Source organism: Oreochromis aureus, linkage group 14, assembly GCF_013358895.1.
Source record: "Oreochromis aureus strain Israel breed Guangdong linkage group 14, ZZ_aureus, whole genome shotgun sequence".
Lineage (NCBI taxonomy): Eukaryota > Metazoa > Chordata > Actinopteri > Cichliformes > Cichlidae > Oreochromis > Oreochromis aureus.
The window spans coordinates 8,611,008-8,628,064 of record NC_052955.1 but is presented as its reverse complement, the minus strand read 5'-3'; the positions used below and the strand labels follow the sequence as shown (position 1 = coordinate 8,628,064).

At 38.7% G+C, this 17,057-nt stretch overlaps 1 protein-coding gene across 3 annotated transcripts; it reads left to right on the top strand.

The window, feature by feature from the left end:
• The first annotated feature begins 1,201 nt into the window (after nucleotides 1-1,201).
• LOC116329255 (high affinity cationic amino acid transporter 1-like) lies at nucleotides 1,202-16,597 on the top strand. Of its 3 annotated transcripts, none has more exons than XM_039622902.1 (13): nucleotides 1,202-1,302; nucleotides 2,915-2,972; nucleotides 8,237-8,643; nucleotides 8,724-8,882; nucleotides 8,967-9,138; nucleotides 9,239-9,372; nucleotides 9,452-9,674; nucleotides 11,137-11,273; nucleotides 11,456-11,558; nucleotides 12,777-12,976; nucleotides 13,091-13,242; nucleotides 13,763-13,871; nucleotides 13,977-16,597. In XM_039622902.1, the coding sequence occupies exons 3-13, from the start codon at nucleotides 8,274-8,276 to the stop codon at nucleotides 14,147-14,149; spliced, it is 1,932 nt and encodes a 643-aa protein (XP_039478836.1). In that variant the 5' UTR covers nucleotides 1,202-1,302; nucleotides 2,915-2,972; nucleotides 8,237-8,273; the 3' UTR covers nucleotides 14,150-16,597. The 3 variants fall into 3 exon arrangements, with proteins under 3 accessions (XP_039478836.1, XP_031607114.2, XP_031607115.2); XM_031751254.2 differs by lacking the exon at nucleotides 11,137-11,273 and adding an exon at nucleotides 10,736-10,875; XM_031751255.2 differs by lacking the exons at nucleotides 2,915-2,972; nucleotides 11,137-11,273 and adding an exon at nucleotides 10,736-10,875 and having other exon boundaries at nucleotides 1,203-1,302.
• The last annotated feature ends 460 nt before the right edge of the window (nucleotides 16,598-17,057 follow it).

Below are 17,057 nucleotides of genomic sequence, written 5' to 3'. Positions count from 1 at the left end.
AAAATCCGCTCAGTTTTTCATCTTTATGCAGAACGCTGACAGTGACTGGCTCCAACGCAGATCTTTGGGACCCAAAGTGCCACTCGTTTTCTATTGAAGAAAGTAATTAACTACATTCTCCTGGTATCTCATGTCTATTCAATCCTCATTAAACAGCTTGAATGAAAACCATCAGTGCTCAAGCTCCTGATAACCGCAGCTGGGAAACACTGGCCTATAGCAACAAACTGATTTTAATACAGATTCCAGAAGGCCCTGTTTATTAACGTGGTTAAGATAAGAGGTTTGAACAATCCTGAAGAAAGGGACAAACCTTGTATCTAAAAGGGGTGAAAGGCTGTGATAGCAGGTTAACTAAGTATTTCTTTTGAGGCACTTCCCCCTCAGTTTCCAAAAAGAACTGCATTGCTTTAAAATCGCCTAAGACCACCCACTCCCATTTATCAAGGGCAGCTACAATTGGCCCACAGGGTGAGCGGCAGTCAACCATAAATCTAGAAATGTCAGATAAGCCAGTGTATAGAGCACTTCTCTTACCAATTATGTTTTAGAGAGGTTTGCTACATGCAGTAGTTATAGTCAAAGCAAAGGAGGGAGTCTTAAAGCAGCTTGATTTATCAACTGATCTCAAAAACTTCTGCTGCTATTACCAGCAGGACTCCCCAAAAGATGACTGCTCTTCTTGAAAGCTCTGTGTCCCCGGGTTGTCCAGATCTGTAACTTCTTTTTTTTTTTTTGCTTCGGCTTAAGATGCCTTTACATTGATAATCCTAAATCGCAGTGTACATTTGTATTATGTATTAACATCCAGACTAAAATAAGAGGCTCGCCGCATGATACCATCGAGCAGCCTCAGCAGGAAACTCAGAGCGTGGAGTTTAACAGCTTTGTTTTCCCATTGGAGACTTTTGCAACTTCACATGCAAGCCATAATCATCCAGTGTTGATGCGAGTGTTTGTATGCATTGATGAAAGGAAGGAGGAGCAGCAGGGGGAAAATGTCAATGTATGCGCACTGATATAGGGCTAATTTTAAAATTAACACATGACTGCAGGGTGTGTTGTTGTGTCTGATCACCATCAGGGATTCATAGGGAGAAGCTGCTGAAGCTTTTATATGTAAAGAGTGCCATCTGGTGCCTGCAAGGCTCCTTAACAATAAGTTCTCTGGGTGGAGCCATAGTGACACACCTCCGTGCCCGCGCCCTCGGAGTTCTTCCCCGCCGGAATATCCGTTGTAGGCGGAAGATTTTTCATTCCACAACTGACAGAAATGGAGGGTCTGAACTCTTCTTGAACTAGGTAAGACTTCACGAGCAGGCTTTTGCTTATAAATGAATTTATTAGGCTGTGAGAAAACAGCAACATTTTGTTTCTCAGCCTTGACTGTAATAGTTCACAAGGAAGCGTTGCACATGGTGTTAAAGTCAAGGAAGGCTGATGCAACTTCCAGATGGGGGTTTTATCTGGGAGTGGGCTTTACCTTTCCGTTCATACCAGCAGACCTTAAAGTAGTCCAGTGGGTGCAGTTATGTATTGATCCGCCGTTTTAGAGTTCCAAGTGTTTGTGCGACTTTATAAAAGACTGGTCTTTGCATGCGGAGAAACATTGCCTTTTATAGCGCCACATTGCCTTTTACAGGAGTGTCATTTCCAGCAGTGACCTATCTGGTGTGAACCCACACTGGAAGTAGCTCAGACTTGCACATTGTAATCTCTTTGTATTAGCATTTGTTTTAATAGCATGTTTAAAGTTTTGGGGGAAAATGTTGTGATTTCACAAGGTTTAAGTAAACATATGTTGCATTTTGTAATCATAGACTGTGATAGGATAGTAAACCATACCAACCATACCATATGCCAAGTTTCCCTTTAAAGAATTTTTTGTCTTGCTTATTTAAAAACACAATTTAAAAGTATTTGCTGTACTTTATATAGATACTGCAATCCAAATGAAAAACAAACTAACAAGCAAACAGGAGTATTTTAATGAGTGTGTATGTGTGATATCCAATGATATCTGAATTTATCGTTTTTTCTAAGCCAGGACTCAAATTTTCTATACACTTTAGCATTTTTTTCTTTTTTTAGTGTAAAAGTTATAGTTTAAATGCTGTTTTGGTGTCACTATAAAACACAATATATGAATTCATGAAGTAAAAAAACATAGTGACGGTACAGGATGTCAACAGTGAATCAGTGAAAAGTATGTAAACTGCATTTTAACAAATATAACATTTATGACCTGACTTTAAATCACGGTGTCAACATTGCACTATCTCATAGAATGTGCTGTTGTTGATGACATTTTTTGTGTGAATTGTGCATACCAAATAAGAGTTCACCCAAAGAGCACCTGCATGGACTGCTTTTCTAAACATCACTTGCTGAAGCTGTTTGCATGAACACGAAAATCCAAATCAGTCCTATCAGACATTAAACGATCCTCATCCTGCTGTTTTGCTAGTACAAGTCTGTGTAATGTTTCGTTGAGCCCGTGTGAATGTCTACAGAAATTTAGACATCTTACGCTCTTTATTTACACTCACAATGCAAATGAATTTCATGGTAATTTTGAGGTTTTACTGTTTGAAAACAAAAGTAATTCTGAATGATGCAGGTGCCACGATTCCCTTGAGACTGACATTCCCTCATGCAGCAGAGTCAAAGCACCATAGTAAAACAAAAATGAGAAACACAGGAATTTTTGTAAAGTGGGTTCCTATAGAAATGTACACAAGGTCAAAGATGGTTTTGCAGAATTTCACAGGCATCCATTAACCTGAGAAAGTGACAAGTCATTCCACTTTTATTTTGATCTTTAAGCATCACAGGGAAGTATGATTTATTTAGGTCAAGCGTGAGTGGCGGTGGGGGTCCTTCATATCAGTGTTTCTCTGTTTTCTTCCACAAGGTCAAGAAAAACCATACAGCAGTGTTTAAGACCTACTTCAGAGCTTCATTACTTGAAGGTATGAACAGCTCAACACAACTCAAAAAATAGTGCAAACTATTTTTAATGACTGGATGCTGTTGCTTGTTTGTCGTACCTTCAGTGTCACAAGGTCAGATTCTCCTGGAAAGGAAAGTTTGTTTGGCTTGTGTAAGAAAGACATCTGTGTTATGAACTCGCTCATGTGCCACATCCCCAGTTACACCACAAGGGCAGATGGGCTTTTTGTAACGCTGCAGAATCTAGTGTCAGGTGTTTAGAGGTCACCTGAATTGGCTGTCATGGCATTTGGCTGCTTTCAGATTCATGCAGAAAATTTTGAAATTGAAGATGGTTAACAGCGTTTCTCAAATTCGGGTTAAACAGTGTCAGGTTGCGTGTTTGGTTGGATAGTTTGTTTGGTTTTTTTGAAGGGCACAGTTAGGGCTGTTCGATATAACGATATATATCGGAAGACGATATGAAAACGTCTATCGTTTCATATTACGCTATCGTTTGTTTCGTAGTGTTGCAAAATAAACCGTTTATGGCAATATTTTTTCATCGTTTTGATGGTCACTGTAGTAGCTATGTTATTTTCTTAAAGTTTTCTCTTTCTCTTATATTTAAAATAACAACACTACAGACGAACCAGCGACTGTTTTTAGCATTGTCGTTAGCAACAACAACGGTAAACCCAGCATGTGGCTCCGCCGTCCCCTTGTTTATTTTCCACATAAACCTTTCACAATAAAGCTGAAGTTCCTGTTGAGACTTTTCAAAATAAGAGATTCACGGAATTTACAGAAAATGTAAAACTGTTGTAATATATATTGTTGTCGGGACGATAAATGTCTTATATTGGGATATGAGATTTTAGTCATATCGCACAGCCCTAGGCACAGCTGGGTTTGCAGTAGATTTAAGCCAACGACGAGCCATCCTAATGTTGGACTGGGTGCCAGACAAACATATTTCAAGGCTATAATGCTATCTTTTAAATCAATGTGCACGAAGAGAGTCATTTGAGGTGTTGTTTCTTTAGAAATTGGAATATCAAAAGTCTTTCCCAGTACCTCAAATACCTGATCCAGTTTACCTGTGATTTTTTTTTTCTTTCTTGTTTTGGTTTTGACCAGAGCTGTAGTTACTTTGTTAGCTCAAAGTTTTCTTTGAGCTCTCACTGTTTTCCTCCTGCCGTCCTCAAACATATCCTAATATCACAGCATTTATAAAAGGCATTTGAAGGAGCAATGTTTTGCCTACAGCCAAAAAGTGAGAAGCATGTGATTGACTTCTGTTCCAAATATACCCGAGTACCCCTATGTGCCATGGGCAGGTGTTGTGCTCATTGATTGGCTGAGAAGAGGGCAGTGTCCTTTCCTGCCCACCCTCTGTTTTTAGCTCAGTCGCTGCACGCCACATCATGTGAATGCCTCGGAAGCTCTCTGCAGTTTGTCACCTTTTTTATCCCAGGAAAATGACGTTTGTTTTCCTCTAGCAGCGTATAAGGGCAAATTCTTCCATGCCTTACTTCTTTTAACATTTTCCACTGATACCAAATGTACTCATTTCCTTTTTAGTTTCAGCCCTGTTTGTTTTGGCAACCGCATTTTGGTGTAATCGCACAGAATTGAAATATCTAGGTGACCAGGTCACCACAACCTAGAAAGGCAACTCAGAAGTGTCAAGGTCAGACAGAGGACTTTCTGACTAGCGGTGGTGGTACCCTAACCTGACATGGCAGATGGTTTATTACACAGATCCATCTGGAATATTGTCCTTGTAAAGTGTTTGGAAAAGCACTAGGACTCTCAAAAAACACTTGGCACATGATTAGATAAACCATCTGCATATCACCATCAACTGCAGACTAACTTCAGCTGGTCAGATCAACAAACTATGGGAGGGGGAGTGTGCCAGAGATGAAGAGCTAACCACATTCTGGGAAAATTTGAAACCCAAGTAAGGAGTCATTGCAGTTAGATCTGCAGTTAAACAATTCATAACATCTTTGCATGGAAAATGTGCACATTTTAATCACTCACAGGTTCCCACTTTCAAAATAAGAATAAAAATAAATACTTGACCTTTATTTAGCTGCGGATTTATTGAGTACTAGCTCCTTGTGCATACGTTTGGTCTAAACCGGCTTGTTTGGCTATAAACTCATAAAGTAAAGCCTGGATTGTGGATTGTCTTGTGATCATAATCTCCAAATCCAGTTCCTTCTCCAAATAGTCAGTTCTCCACTGTTAATGTGTCTGCTCACCAGTCATAGAGCTATTTTTCTTCTACAGTAATTCCTAACACAAGGCAACCCAAGTTTCCTTGAATAAATTGCTGTAAGAGGCTGAAGTAATATAATCGGATCATAATTTCCATAGCCTTGCTGTGTTCTTGAATTGACGAAAACCTGCCGGAGTCTGTTTGTTTAGCCCCTGAGGGATTATATCTGGCATCACAGCTGCTCCTGAGGCCATGTGATGTGTCACTGTTCTATTTGTGAGACAGACACCTGAATGTTTTGTACACTAAGAGGCATCTGTGTCATATGTCAAACCGGTGCTTGTAAACGTCTCCCCCAACTCTGTTCTTCTGAAACTGATTCGGGAACTAAAAACAGAGCAGCTGAGTTCATCGGTAAAGGTAGAAGTTCCTGCTTTGCACTGTGTTGTAAAAGTGAGTACACGTCAGTATTGTTTGGCAGGTCTATAGCTGTCTCTGATGTGATGTTTTAAAAGGGACTTTAACATTGAGCAATCCATTTCCAAGAATTGCCGTAAACGCTGGTCTGACATGATTGGGAGCATCGTGGTTTGACTTAACTGTTTTTAAATGCATACAACCGGCAAGTACTGTTGAGACAGTTTCAATTCTGCATTATTTCAGTTATTGGTCATGTTAATTACTTGGCGATTGTGCATTCTGTGTCGTGAACCTCCTATTGCATGTGCAAACGTATTGATAAAAAAGCTCAAATTGATTTGTAATGCTGTTTCCATTGTAAACAGAAGCTTGAAATCTTGATAACATAACAGTAAATGTAGAGAACAGAAAATGTGATCGAAGTCCAATCTACATTCCAGTGCAGACAATACAAATTGATGGATCATACCTTCTCTGTTGAACACAGCATTCATTTATGCTGTGATGTGTAGCTTTGTTAGACATCTTCAAAATAAATGCTGATGCAGTGTCATGAAAATTTGATTTGGTGTGATGTGACTATGCAAATCAAGAAAGCCGGCATGCAGTTAATCCTATGCGATCAAAATTTGTTTTAAGTAGGAATAACCTGAAAAATGTGCTAAGAAGCAAAATCAGTGGGTTAGCAAGTTAGGCTGGAAGAGCCACATTGACACTGTGTGTTTGCGCACGTGTGTGTGTGTGGCTGCATTTTATATTGTGGGCCACATCCAGCCTGACTGGCCAGACCACGTGATAAGTGTGTAAAATTACCAGAAAAATCCTGGTAGTTCATTGCCCTGACTGTCCTTTTAATTATAGAATGTAAAGTTTTCATTAACATGTATACATTTTATTTATTTATTTATTTATTTATGTATTTATTGATTACATTCTGAAATCAATGTAAAAAAAACCCAAAGCAAACAAAAACATATCTATAGGAGATAGTGGAAAAATCAGTAGGTTTTTATTGTCATTTGATTGTTTATCTATTACTTAATTACTCTATTACTTAATTTGGTGGTACTTAGTTTGATGTTGTATGAATGGAAAAGGTGGGGAGGGGTCTTTAACAATAGGAAAAGCTTTAAAACGTATTAAAATCAATGTAAAACTCTAATTGCTCCTTAACATTTTCCAAATCTGTTCAATGGGCCTGATTGGACAGTTTGCTGGACGGATTCTGGACCCTGGGCTGACACCGCTGTGTAGTGGTAGACATCTTTGGCTAACAAGTGAACAGTGAAAGTCTCCGATTCTGGGAGGAGAAATTGAATCCCCTTAGGGTCGTGTCTGGAAGGGCATCTGTGGTAAAAACTCTGCAAAATCAAACAGAGTTACCTGTAGAGGCAACCCCTTATGAAAAAGGGAGCAGCCAAACAGCTGTTTCTGCTTCTGCTGTTTCTTCTAGCATGCTTTAAGAGCTTTGTAGATTCTATACTTTATATGTACAAACTTACCAAACATACATTAGTACCACTGAATAAATCAGAAAGTTTTAAAGTGTAACCTGGACATTACACTGTCACTGGACTTTTCATACGTTCAGCAATTTGTTTGGTCTTTTTATATGTTATTTATCAGTAAGAATATGCAGTCAGTAACATTAATTTCACTTTCATCTGCTAACAAACTTTAGTGAATTTCATGTCTCCGGTATTAAGCTATGGAAGAGTGTCATTAGCAGGAAAGAGCAAAGAGGCTGAGCCTTCATACAGATGATGAGTTCAGGTGGAGTGAAAGGAAACGTTTTTCTCACTTTCAAACAGAAGCTCATTGAAACCTTTACTAGGTAAAAGCTGTTAGGTTGCATTAACATCAATTCTCTACACCATCAGAATGTCAGTTTTCTGCCGCAGGAAACATTGCAGCAATGCAATGTTGATATGCTTGCTTTTCCTCATTGCAGCCACCACAACTGCTTTAAAAGCGTACAGACACACCTTTATGTGGAACACACTCGTTCACTACCACATTCCACACGTGCTACCACACGTGCAAAAACACTTCAACACACAACAAATTTTCCTCATGTAGAAGATGCAATAATGTCTGAACATTTTTTGTGCCTCTTGCTAATGTAAGAAACCCTTCGAAGAACACAGAGTAAAGGCTGTTTTATTGTGTGCCGTAGTTCAGGTTGTAAGCATACCTTGATGTAACTGTACTTGTGATTATTTATTAATTTATTTTTGCATTTAAAAATGTTTTCTGTAAAAACTTAATTTTAATATGGCGCATAAATACAATTAAACGATTTAGTTCATTAGGCATTACAATTTCTAAAATTCCTACAATTTAAAAGACCTGTTTTTAATTTTTTTTGTCTTTTTTGTATCTATTTTTGTTCATTAATAAGCAAAAGTATTTGTTACCCAATTAACTGATGGATGACAATACTGATAACTGTAGTCCTACAGTAATGGCAAGAATTATGGGATAGGTTTTTTTTCTTTTTGCAGACAAATAACTTCATAGTTTCTTGTGTTTTGAATATACGTGTTACATTTAAACCAAATGTTTTTTGGATTTAGATAGTCTTCATTTGCTTATTGACAGTTGCGTAGTCTCTTTTCTTCTTTTGTCCTTATTTCTGTTCTGCTTTATCAACAGGTATCTATTGGCAAAATTCTTCAAACTGTAAGCCAGGATGATTCTGTCTTCATTGAAAGGCATTGGGAAGAAACTTCTGAGAGTGAAGGTTGTGGACAGTAGCATAGAGGAGTCCCGCTTGGCTCGATGTCTTAACACGTTTGACCTGGTGGCCCTGGGTGTCGGCAGCACACTCGGTGCTGGAGTCTACGTGCTCGCTGGTGCCGTAGCCCGAGAAAATTCAGGACCCGCCATTGTCATCTCCTTCCTCATCGCTGCCATGGCTTCAGTCTTGGCTGGTCTGTGCTACGCCGAGTTTGGAGCCCGTGTTCCCAAAACTGGCTCGGCTTACCTCTACAGCTATGTTACGGTTGGAGAACTATGGGCATTTATCACCGGCTGGAACCTCATTCTCGCTTATGTCATTGGTGAGACGCTTTAAATAAAGAAGGAGTTCCCTGCTACTCTTGATTTTGTTAAGTTTACATACCGGATACTGTTTGCACAGGAACTTCGAGCGTGGCCAGGGCATGGAGCGCAACCTTTGATGAGCTTATTGGAAGGAAGATTGAGCTGGTTTGCAGACAATACATGACCATGAAAGCCCCGGGAGTCTTGGCAGAATATCCAGACATATTTGCCGTCGTAATCATAATCATTCTGACAGGTCAGAAATGGATGTATCTCTCTCTTGTTTTGTCTGTTGCTTCAGATTATGTTCTTTAATCTTTCGTGTTTTTACTGCTTGCAGGGCTGCTTGCATTTGGTGTAAAAGAGTCAGCTGTGGTAAACAAAGTGTTCACCTGCATCAATGTACTGGTGCTGGTGTTTGTAGTCATCTCTGGCTTAGTTAAAGGAAACAAAGAAAACTGGAACCTGAACCCTGAAAAGATCCTTAATGCCACCAGAAACTCTACTTCTAAGTGCGTTGAGTAAATATCTTATTCCCAAATGTCTGTATCCCTAATGATACACCAGAGGTTTTTATTAAATGAGTAAATATTTTCTGTCTGTGATTTCTAGTGTGTCCAATTTCATCCCAAATGAGGATGTTCTCGGTACTGGTGGTTTCATGCCCTTCGGTTGGACTGGAGTCCTTTCTGGTGCAGCAACCTGTTTTTATGCCTTCATAGGGTTTGACTGCATTGCCACTACAGGTGAGGGAGAAAACATTAAATTGGTGACTCATAAAGGAGCTATGTTTTCTTAACATGCTGGATCATGTTCCCTCCCCAGGAGAAGAAGTAAAGAATCCACAGAGGGCCATTCCTGTTGGCATTGTGGCCTCTCTCCTCATTTGCTTTGTGGCATACTTTGGTGTATCTGCAGCCCTCACTGTGATGATGCCTTACTACATGCTGGACAAGAGCAGCCCTCTTCCTGTGGCTTTTAAGTATGTGGGCTGGGAGGGAGCCACTTACGCAGTGGCCATTGGCTCTTTATGTGCACTGTCGACTAGGTAAGTGTGTTTCCTGCTGCCTCTCAGCATGAGCATTCATGGAGGACTTGTAATTATTTAGCACGCCTTTTTTGAATGAATGAATAATTCATGTCTTTTACACTTTCTATGATTTTATTATTATTGTCTTTTTTGCTTAGTCTGAGATTAGCTAGATCTGAGATTGAATATGCAAATAAGTGGCAGAAAACATCAAACGTATTGTCTTATGTAGCCGAGTTGCAGAATGAATATTGATGTTAATGAAATGCATTTGCACAAGTTTGATTTATTGAAAGATGCCCTGCGGTGTTTTCCTGTAACAAAAATATTTTGTATACATAGTTTTACTCACTAAAATGCATTGTGTATATTCTTGATGTCTTACGTGTTAAAACAAGCCTGCAGTGGGACGTGGTTGGGCTGTATTTTTGATAAGCTATGCCACCTGCAGATTAACTGAGTAGTGCATCTGTGTCGAAGCAAAGTCCCACACAATAAAATATTATTACATCAAGCTAATAGCAGGTAGCTCCACAGGGTATCTTTAATTCAGCTTCGAATACTTTTAAGAAAATTTTAATCTCAAGAATAATTTCCTAGAAATATTGTGATGTATTGTGGATTTTTGCTTATGTCTTAATTATATATTGTTTTATGGGTTTAAAAAAAATAACATTTACTAACTGTTTTTATCCGTACTAATTGGCATGCTCGTCCTTAGGTAGTAGTTTGGCTATTATTAAAGAGCAGCATGTTTGCTAATCTGCTAAACTTGACACAGAAATGAACGCCTGATATAAAAGTGTAGGGAGCCTGAAGTTTAGTGCCAATGACACCTTTGGGATAAACTGCATTAATAACAATGACCAAACGTCACACCCCACATCACTGAAACTGAATGAGAATGCGAGTAAATCTCTGCTCAGCTTGGTCAGCAGTCACGTAGACCTACAGTTTGAATGCATTTACATTATATCCACTCACTTTTTTTGTTTTATGTTTTAATCTTTTGAAACTTGTTATACTTTTTGTGTGGATTGACTTGCATGGCATGCTTTTCTTTTTCTCCTGTGTACTAGTTTACTAGGCTCCATGTTCCCAATGCCCAGAGTGATCTGGGCCATGGCAGAAGATGGCCTGCTCTTCAAATGCTTGGCTAAAGTCAGCGCACGAACCAAAACCCCTCTAATAGCAACAATAACATCAGGTCTTGCGGCAGGTGAGGTCACAAACTAAACTAAACTGGCTGGGGTTACTTTGTTCTGATCCTAGACGACTCTTGGTACACATGGCCTTAAACACACTAACTCAACTTTAAAAGTTTGTAAATTTACTAGTACAATGCATGACCGCAGCAACCTGCTGTCAGGGTGTTGAGCTGAAAATGATGGTGGACTTGTGTGACACCACGCTGCACACACATTCTTTCAAGTTATAAATCTGTGCCTCCTCCTCCTCCTTCCTTTTATCCTTGGCTTAGTCTCCTTGGCTCCATGTTTCCACTCCCACGCATTATCTTTGCTATGGCCCGTGATGGTCTGCTCTTCTCGTTTCTGGCGCGTGTCAGCGCGAGGAAGACTCCTATCATCTCCACCTTTGTGGCAGGGCTTTTGTCTGGTAGGTAGCTGAGATGAAGCCAAAGGCAACAGTGCCCCCTTATGGAAGGAGGATGGTGGCAAGTCATTCAAGCTTCTAAATAAATTAAGCTGAAAAAAATATAATGTCTGCATTGCTTGTATGCAATTAATGTTCTTTATGGCTTTTGTAACCTTCATATGGTTCACCTGTGTCTCCTGCAGCGGTGATGGCATTCCTCTTTGACTTGAAGGACCTGGTTGACCTCATGTCCATTGGGACTTTGCTGGCTTATACTCTGGTGGCAGCTTGTGTGCTGGTCCTCAGGTAACCCTCATCACTTAGATTATTTATTCAGCCTTAAGTGTTTTATTTTCAATTTTAATACTGCATACTGGACACTCTGGTCTGACCCGATTTCCAACAATGATATCAACCAAGTAGTGTTCAAACACAGACTAGTCTATGATGTCTGGTGAGGATAAATGTAGAAATGGACATAATGAAGGTTAGAAAAGGTAAAAATAAAAACATTAAGAGGCCACTTAATCATCACAAAGGCAATTTAACTTAGGCATATTTAAACACTCTGGTTATGAAGCCTCAACCACTGTGAATCCATTTTACCTGCTTCGGTGCAAATATAAGTGAAGGCACGTGCAATGGAAAGGAAAAACGAAGACACCCCCCAAAAAGGGAACGGTTTTGCACATGGTGATTATAGAGTATTGCTGTCTCGTTATCACTCGTGATTGATTGATTGTACTCTAGTTTTGCCAGTTTTTATGTCAGAAAGAGTTCATGAAGGTGGCATGAGGTAAGGGCATCTTCTAGCGGGGCCTGTGCTCACAGACTAGTATCGTGCTCGTATGAATACAGGATGACACGACCTCCTGCCACTGCCGCAGAGTCTCTAAAAGCTCAGTAGGAAGCACACATGGAAGTAGCCTCTGGGGGCCAGAGCTCTGGCAGGGCGTCTCCTGGTATCTCTTCCACATACTTGAGACTCTGCTGGGAGACACAGGAATAGGAGGAGCTGTGCAGCCTGAATGGGTCGCAGGTACCGTCAGTGTCAGTTGGAATAATAAGAAAAAGAAGAATGCACATTATTTGTACATCTTTGATTTAATGGCTTTTAGGTTATAATAATGAGTTAATGATGAGATTCTATTGTGTGTTGCAACACGAGCCTTTCTGTTCCGTGTTTTTGTGACCCGGCCAGTTGTGCTTGCAGTCTCTTTGAAACTGTTGGCCCTCTCAACAGTTACAGAGAGGTGAAAAGTGAAACCAGCAGCTAGATGGCACAGTGCAGTCTGAACAGATTCTTTAATAGTGCTTTTCTGCTCTGCTTTGATGTAGAGAGTAGAGAAGAGCAGGAAAAACAGCTGTCGGCTTATCAGAATGGTGTCTTATCCTAGCATAATGAATTTTTAAATGAGCTAATAATTATAGCTCTGTTGTATGCAAACGTTTGAGTTGTGGGAACACTGGGATAGGGAGTCTGCCAGTATCATTCTTGTAATTTTCTTTTTTTGTCTTGTGAAGGTACCAGCCTTTACAGCCCAGTGCAGCCTATGAGATGGCCAATACCCAGGATGAGCCTGAAATTACATATAGTGACGGGAGCGTTGATATTTTATCACAACCTGAAGATCGCTTTACTTTCAAAAAACTTATTAACCCTCCAAACACTGAGCCATCATCTCTCTCTGGACTCATCGTCAACATCTGCACCAGTATACTTGGTGAGACATACAAAACTGGATGAAATTCCCAGAATTATTCATCTGATTACCGATCCAGCACGTCATCTGGTGTCATCCCTTGTTTTTTTTTTTTGTTTTTTTTTCCCCCACCAGGTGTTTTGGTGTGTCTCTTCAGTGTTGTAGCTTCTCAGGGAGGGTATGCACACTGGTCTCTGACTGCCCTCGGTGTTATAGTGGCTGTCTGCCTGGTTCTAATCATTATTATATGGAGACAGCCACAGAGCAAAACCAACCTTGCCTTCAAAGTGAGTGTGTGTCCTTTTACCAAAGGCTTTTCTCATGCTATCTCATACCCATATAGCAGCGTGAGCTTGTCACTTTTAGAAATTAATAGTCAATAACACCCCGATCCTCTTTCAAAGTAACTTCCTCCATGTAAAATGCTGAAAAGTCAATATGCTCTTGTTTCAATAAAGAGTTAAATATGAGATATAATATACTAATCTGCTATATAACATGTGATGTGATACTAGGGACAGAAAATGCCAGTTTAGATTTTGTTGTAAGCAGATATCGAGAAAAAAGCATTAGAGCTTATTGGGTAATTCCACAATAAGTCTTATTTTCTCACTCAGGAAAAAAATGTGACAGTTTTGAATTAAAAGTGCTGCACAATTTTTCAATCGAGCACTAAAAAATAAAACTTAATTTTGTCCAAAATTGTCAGGGATTCTCCTACATTCAAGATTGTTTTGCAGTTTGTGGAATTTGTTTTAAATGCAAAGCTTTAGCCAGTCTTATACCCAATAAATACTCTATCCACAGGTCCCATTGGTGCCACTGGTGCCGATCATTAGCATGTTTGTGAACGTGTACCTGATGATGCAGCTCGACAAAGGAACGTGGTTGCGTTTTGCCATCTGGATGACCATAGGTACTTTAGACCAGCAGTAACAATTTACATCTCTGCTGTAATTTTATTTTTTAACAACTTATTGTTATTATTGTCCATTAATTCATGTTTCTATGTGAATTGTAGGTTTTACCATCTACTTTGGCTATGGTATACGCAACAGTGCAGAGGCGGCGTTAGCCAAGTGTGACAATTACGAAGATAGCTGCACAATAAAGGAAGAGGCCATGCCAACAGAGAAGGAAGCCTTCTTACACAATACACAAAACTCCACCCGAGAAGATGAAGATGGTTTCTGAGGAGATGGGAGGGTTTTTTAAAACATTTATTTAAATAGTGGTACAGGAAAGAAGGCACAAGTATGTTTCACGGAGCGGTAAGGACAACATAACAAACAAAACAGCCCTTACCTATTGTGAAAACGCCAATCAACTAACAAAATTAGACAAATGAAAAGTTACAAACCTACAATTCGCTAACAACTCAAAGAAAAACGGAAAAAAATGTTAAAATTGCATTTGCAGCTGTCCTCTACAAGTTTTCTGTGTCGAGGTTGGCACAGAACAATGTCACAAAGGACCTATCAACACAAGATTATCAATTAAGCTAACATAAAATCTAACCTAAACATAACGTATTATCATGCAGTCATGACAATGAGCTTTAAAATCCAAAACTTCCAAAGACCTTGAGTCCCTGCAGACCATGCAAGTGCTCAGTCGTCAGCCAACGACAAGAAAGGTGAAAACAAGAGGAGCCGGTAAGAAGAAAGAGTCCAGAGACCAGAAGCTGGTACAGTATATTCTTTGCCCTGTTTTTTTCCAAAAAGAATGTAACATCTATGCTGTGAAATAGCCTTTAAGTTTTCTAAAAGATTGGCTGCAAGTTCAGGAAACACATGGAGACCTAGCCAATTCTACTACTAGCCAAAAATGGTGACTACTTGATGATTGTAAAAAGCCTAATGAGATTTAATGGCTAATTAGCCAAGTATTTTTAATTGAAGCAGTATGAAATTATGTGAAAAAAAGATTTGTCATTTTTTTTTATTGTTATGTGCTTGGAAAGGATCAGTTTCACAAAACATAACAGAATCTATTGATTCAAAATGCTTTTGGTTTTACAAAAATATTATCCAACCATAAAAGCATCTTCATAAACTTCATTTTGGGTTTTTAAAAGTATATTAGAATGACCGCACATCAGATTTTCCATGAATGATATCACATATAAAGTTCAGAATGTGTTACTGCTCACCTAGCTTCAAAGTGCTCGATATTTGTAGATGTTGACTATGTACAAAAAAGACGAGACTAAGACACTTTGACGAAGGTGAGAATTTTAATGTACCATCAGTGCCTTTTGTGAGAAAGCTGTTAGTTGAGAAATCCCTTAGTTGTAAATTTACCTTTAAGATGCAGTTTGGGGGGTTTAAGCGGTGTTTCTGTTACTGAAAACAATACAAGTCACAGGTCTTTGGATGTCTTGTACATTGAATGTATAACTCATAGAAACTCAACATGGTGCTAACAGTAGCATTCTCAGTGCATCCATGTGTTTGCAGGTCTTCCTGATTGATGGTACCAACTGCTAATTTTACCAGAGTACCAATGCTATCTCTGGGAATTTGTACTTTTTACACAAAGAAAAAAAGCTGCTTATTTTAATTGAGTTTATATTTTAAAGTGCCTATTCCCCAAATGAATTTTTAAAGATAGGATATTCCTCTATCACGATTTGCCTTTGTGAAATACTTTATATATAAAACAAAATGTTTAAACGAAGATTTTAAAAAATCATATATTTATAACTACATGAAACCCAAGTGGATCCTTTTAACTTTATAATTCACACATACCTGATAGGTTGAAATACAATCAGTTTGTGATTATTGCACACCTGTAGTTTACATGGTGATATAACACTTCTTTTGTTCACTTTTATTTTGAAATGCCAAAACCTACACTGTATGTTTAGAAACACAAAAATGGTGTAGGTCAAGCAGTAGAGTGTGTGTATGTGTGTGTGTGTGTGTGTGTGCAGATCTATGGCGCAGCTAAAACTGAAGTACAACACAGTTTGTATGTCAACAAAGGTCTGGAAATGCAACTACGTGAAAAATCTCTTCACTCAGTCCGTTTTCAAATGCTAATATATATTCAGCAGTAAATAGGTGATGGCAATGACACTGTGAGACAATTTATTTCAGCTTATGGTCCTTTTGAGGGAATCTAAGTCCGTTGGATTTAACTTGATCATGCGTCAGAATAATTTCTGTAGTTTTTTAATAGTTCCTATAGATTGTTTTTGCTGGAGTGGCATAACAATTTTTAAACCCTCACCTTGTAAATAAATGTTTGTGCTCCAGAATGTAACAGGCGTTGTTTACCTGGCTGTTTCTAAATCGGTAAGATATCAGCACATGTTATTTTGAAACGATGCATTATTGTTAAAATGTTTTCTGCATTTGAACGCCGTCTTTGTAAATACATTTCTTTTGATCATACTTGAGTTACTGACTGTATGTAATGTTTATGGGAGTGCTGTACTTGCTGTGGTTACATGTCAAAAGGTCACATCATGCTTCATCTGTGCTTTGCATGCTGCATAAATGCATTTTATAGTGTTGATATGTGATAATGTTCAGTGTACTGTGGGGGGAAGGCACACTGTTCACTATATGTTGTTGTCATATTGGTTATGGTTTGTATAGTTCTCGATGTAAATAAATAATCCTGAAAGCTAAAGCTGACTTTGATTTATTTCACATAAACACCTCCTGCTGTATAGATGGCTTAGAGAATTGATAATAATTCATTAGTGTAGTTTCTTCTGCTGTTACCTCTACTACTTCAAGTAATCAGAAAAATTGGAACCAAACAGAGATCAAATAAAAATACTGTATTGAGACAAAGCAAGCTCCTTTGAAGTAAAATGTAAAATGATCTCTGCTCTCATCTGTCCAGATTCCTTTAATTTATTCTGCAGACAAACTGACTTTAGTGTTTAACACTGTAATTAATTCATAAGACTACCACCGAATGTAAAATGCTATAGTTACCCTAAACTAACAGTATGTTTCTGTAATGTTTAATCCAGTAATATGAGTAAGCTGTGTAATCGAAATTATCTTTTTAATGTTTGAATATAATTACTGTTGATATTTGTGAATGTTTTAAAATCAACTTATTTTTGAAATAAATAAAT

Bases quoted from the DNA above. Each gene is read 5' to 3' on its own strand.
- LOC116329255 (XM_031751254.2), top strand. From the start codon at position 8,274: ATGATTCTGTCTTCATTGAAAGGCATTGGGAAGAAACTTCTGAGAGTG. The intron at 8,883-8,966 runs GTCAGAAATGGA...TACTGCTTGCAG, and splicing joins AATCATAATCATTCTGACAG to GGCTGCTTGCATTTGGTGTA. The intron at 9,373-9,451 runs GTGAGGGAGAAA...TTCCCTCCCCAG, and splicing joins TGACTGCATTGCCACTACAG to GAGAAGAAGTAAAGAATCCA.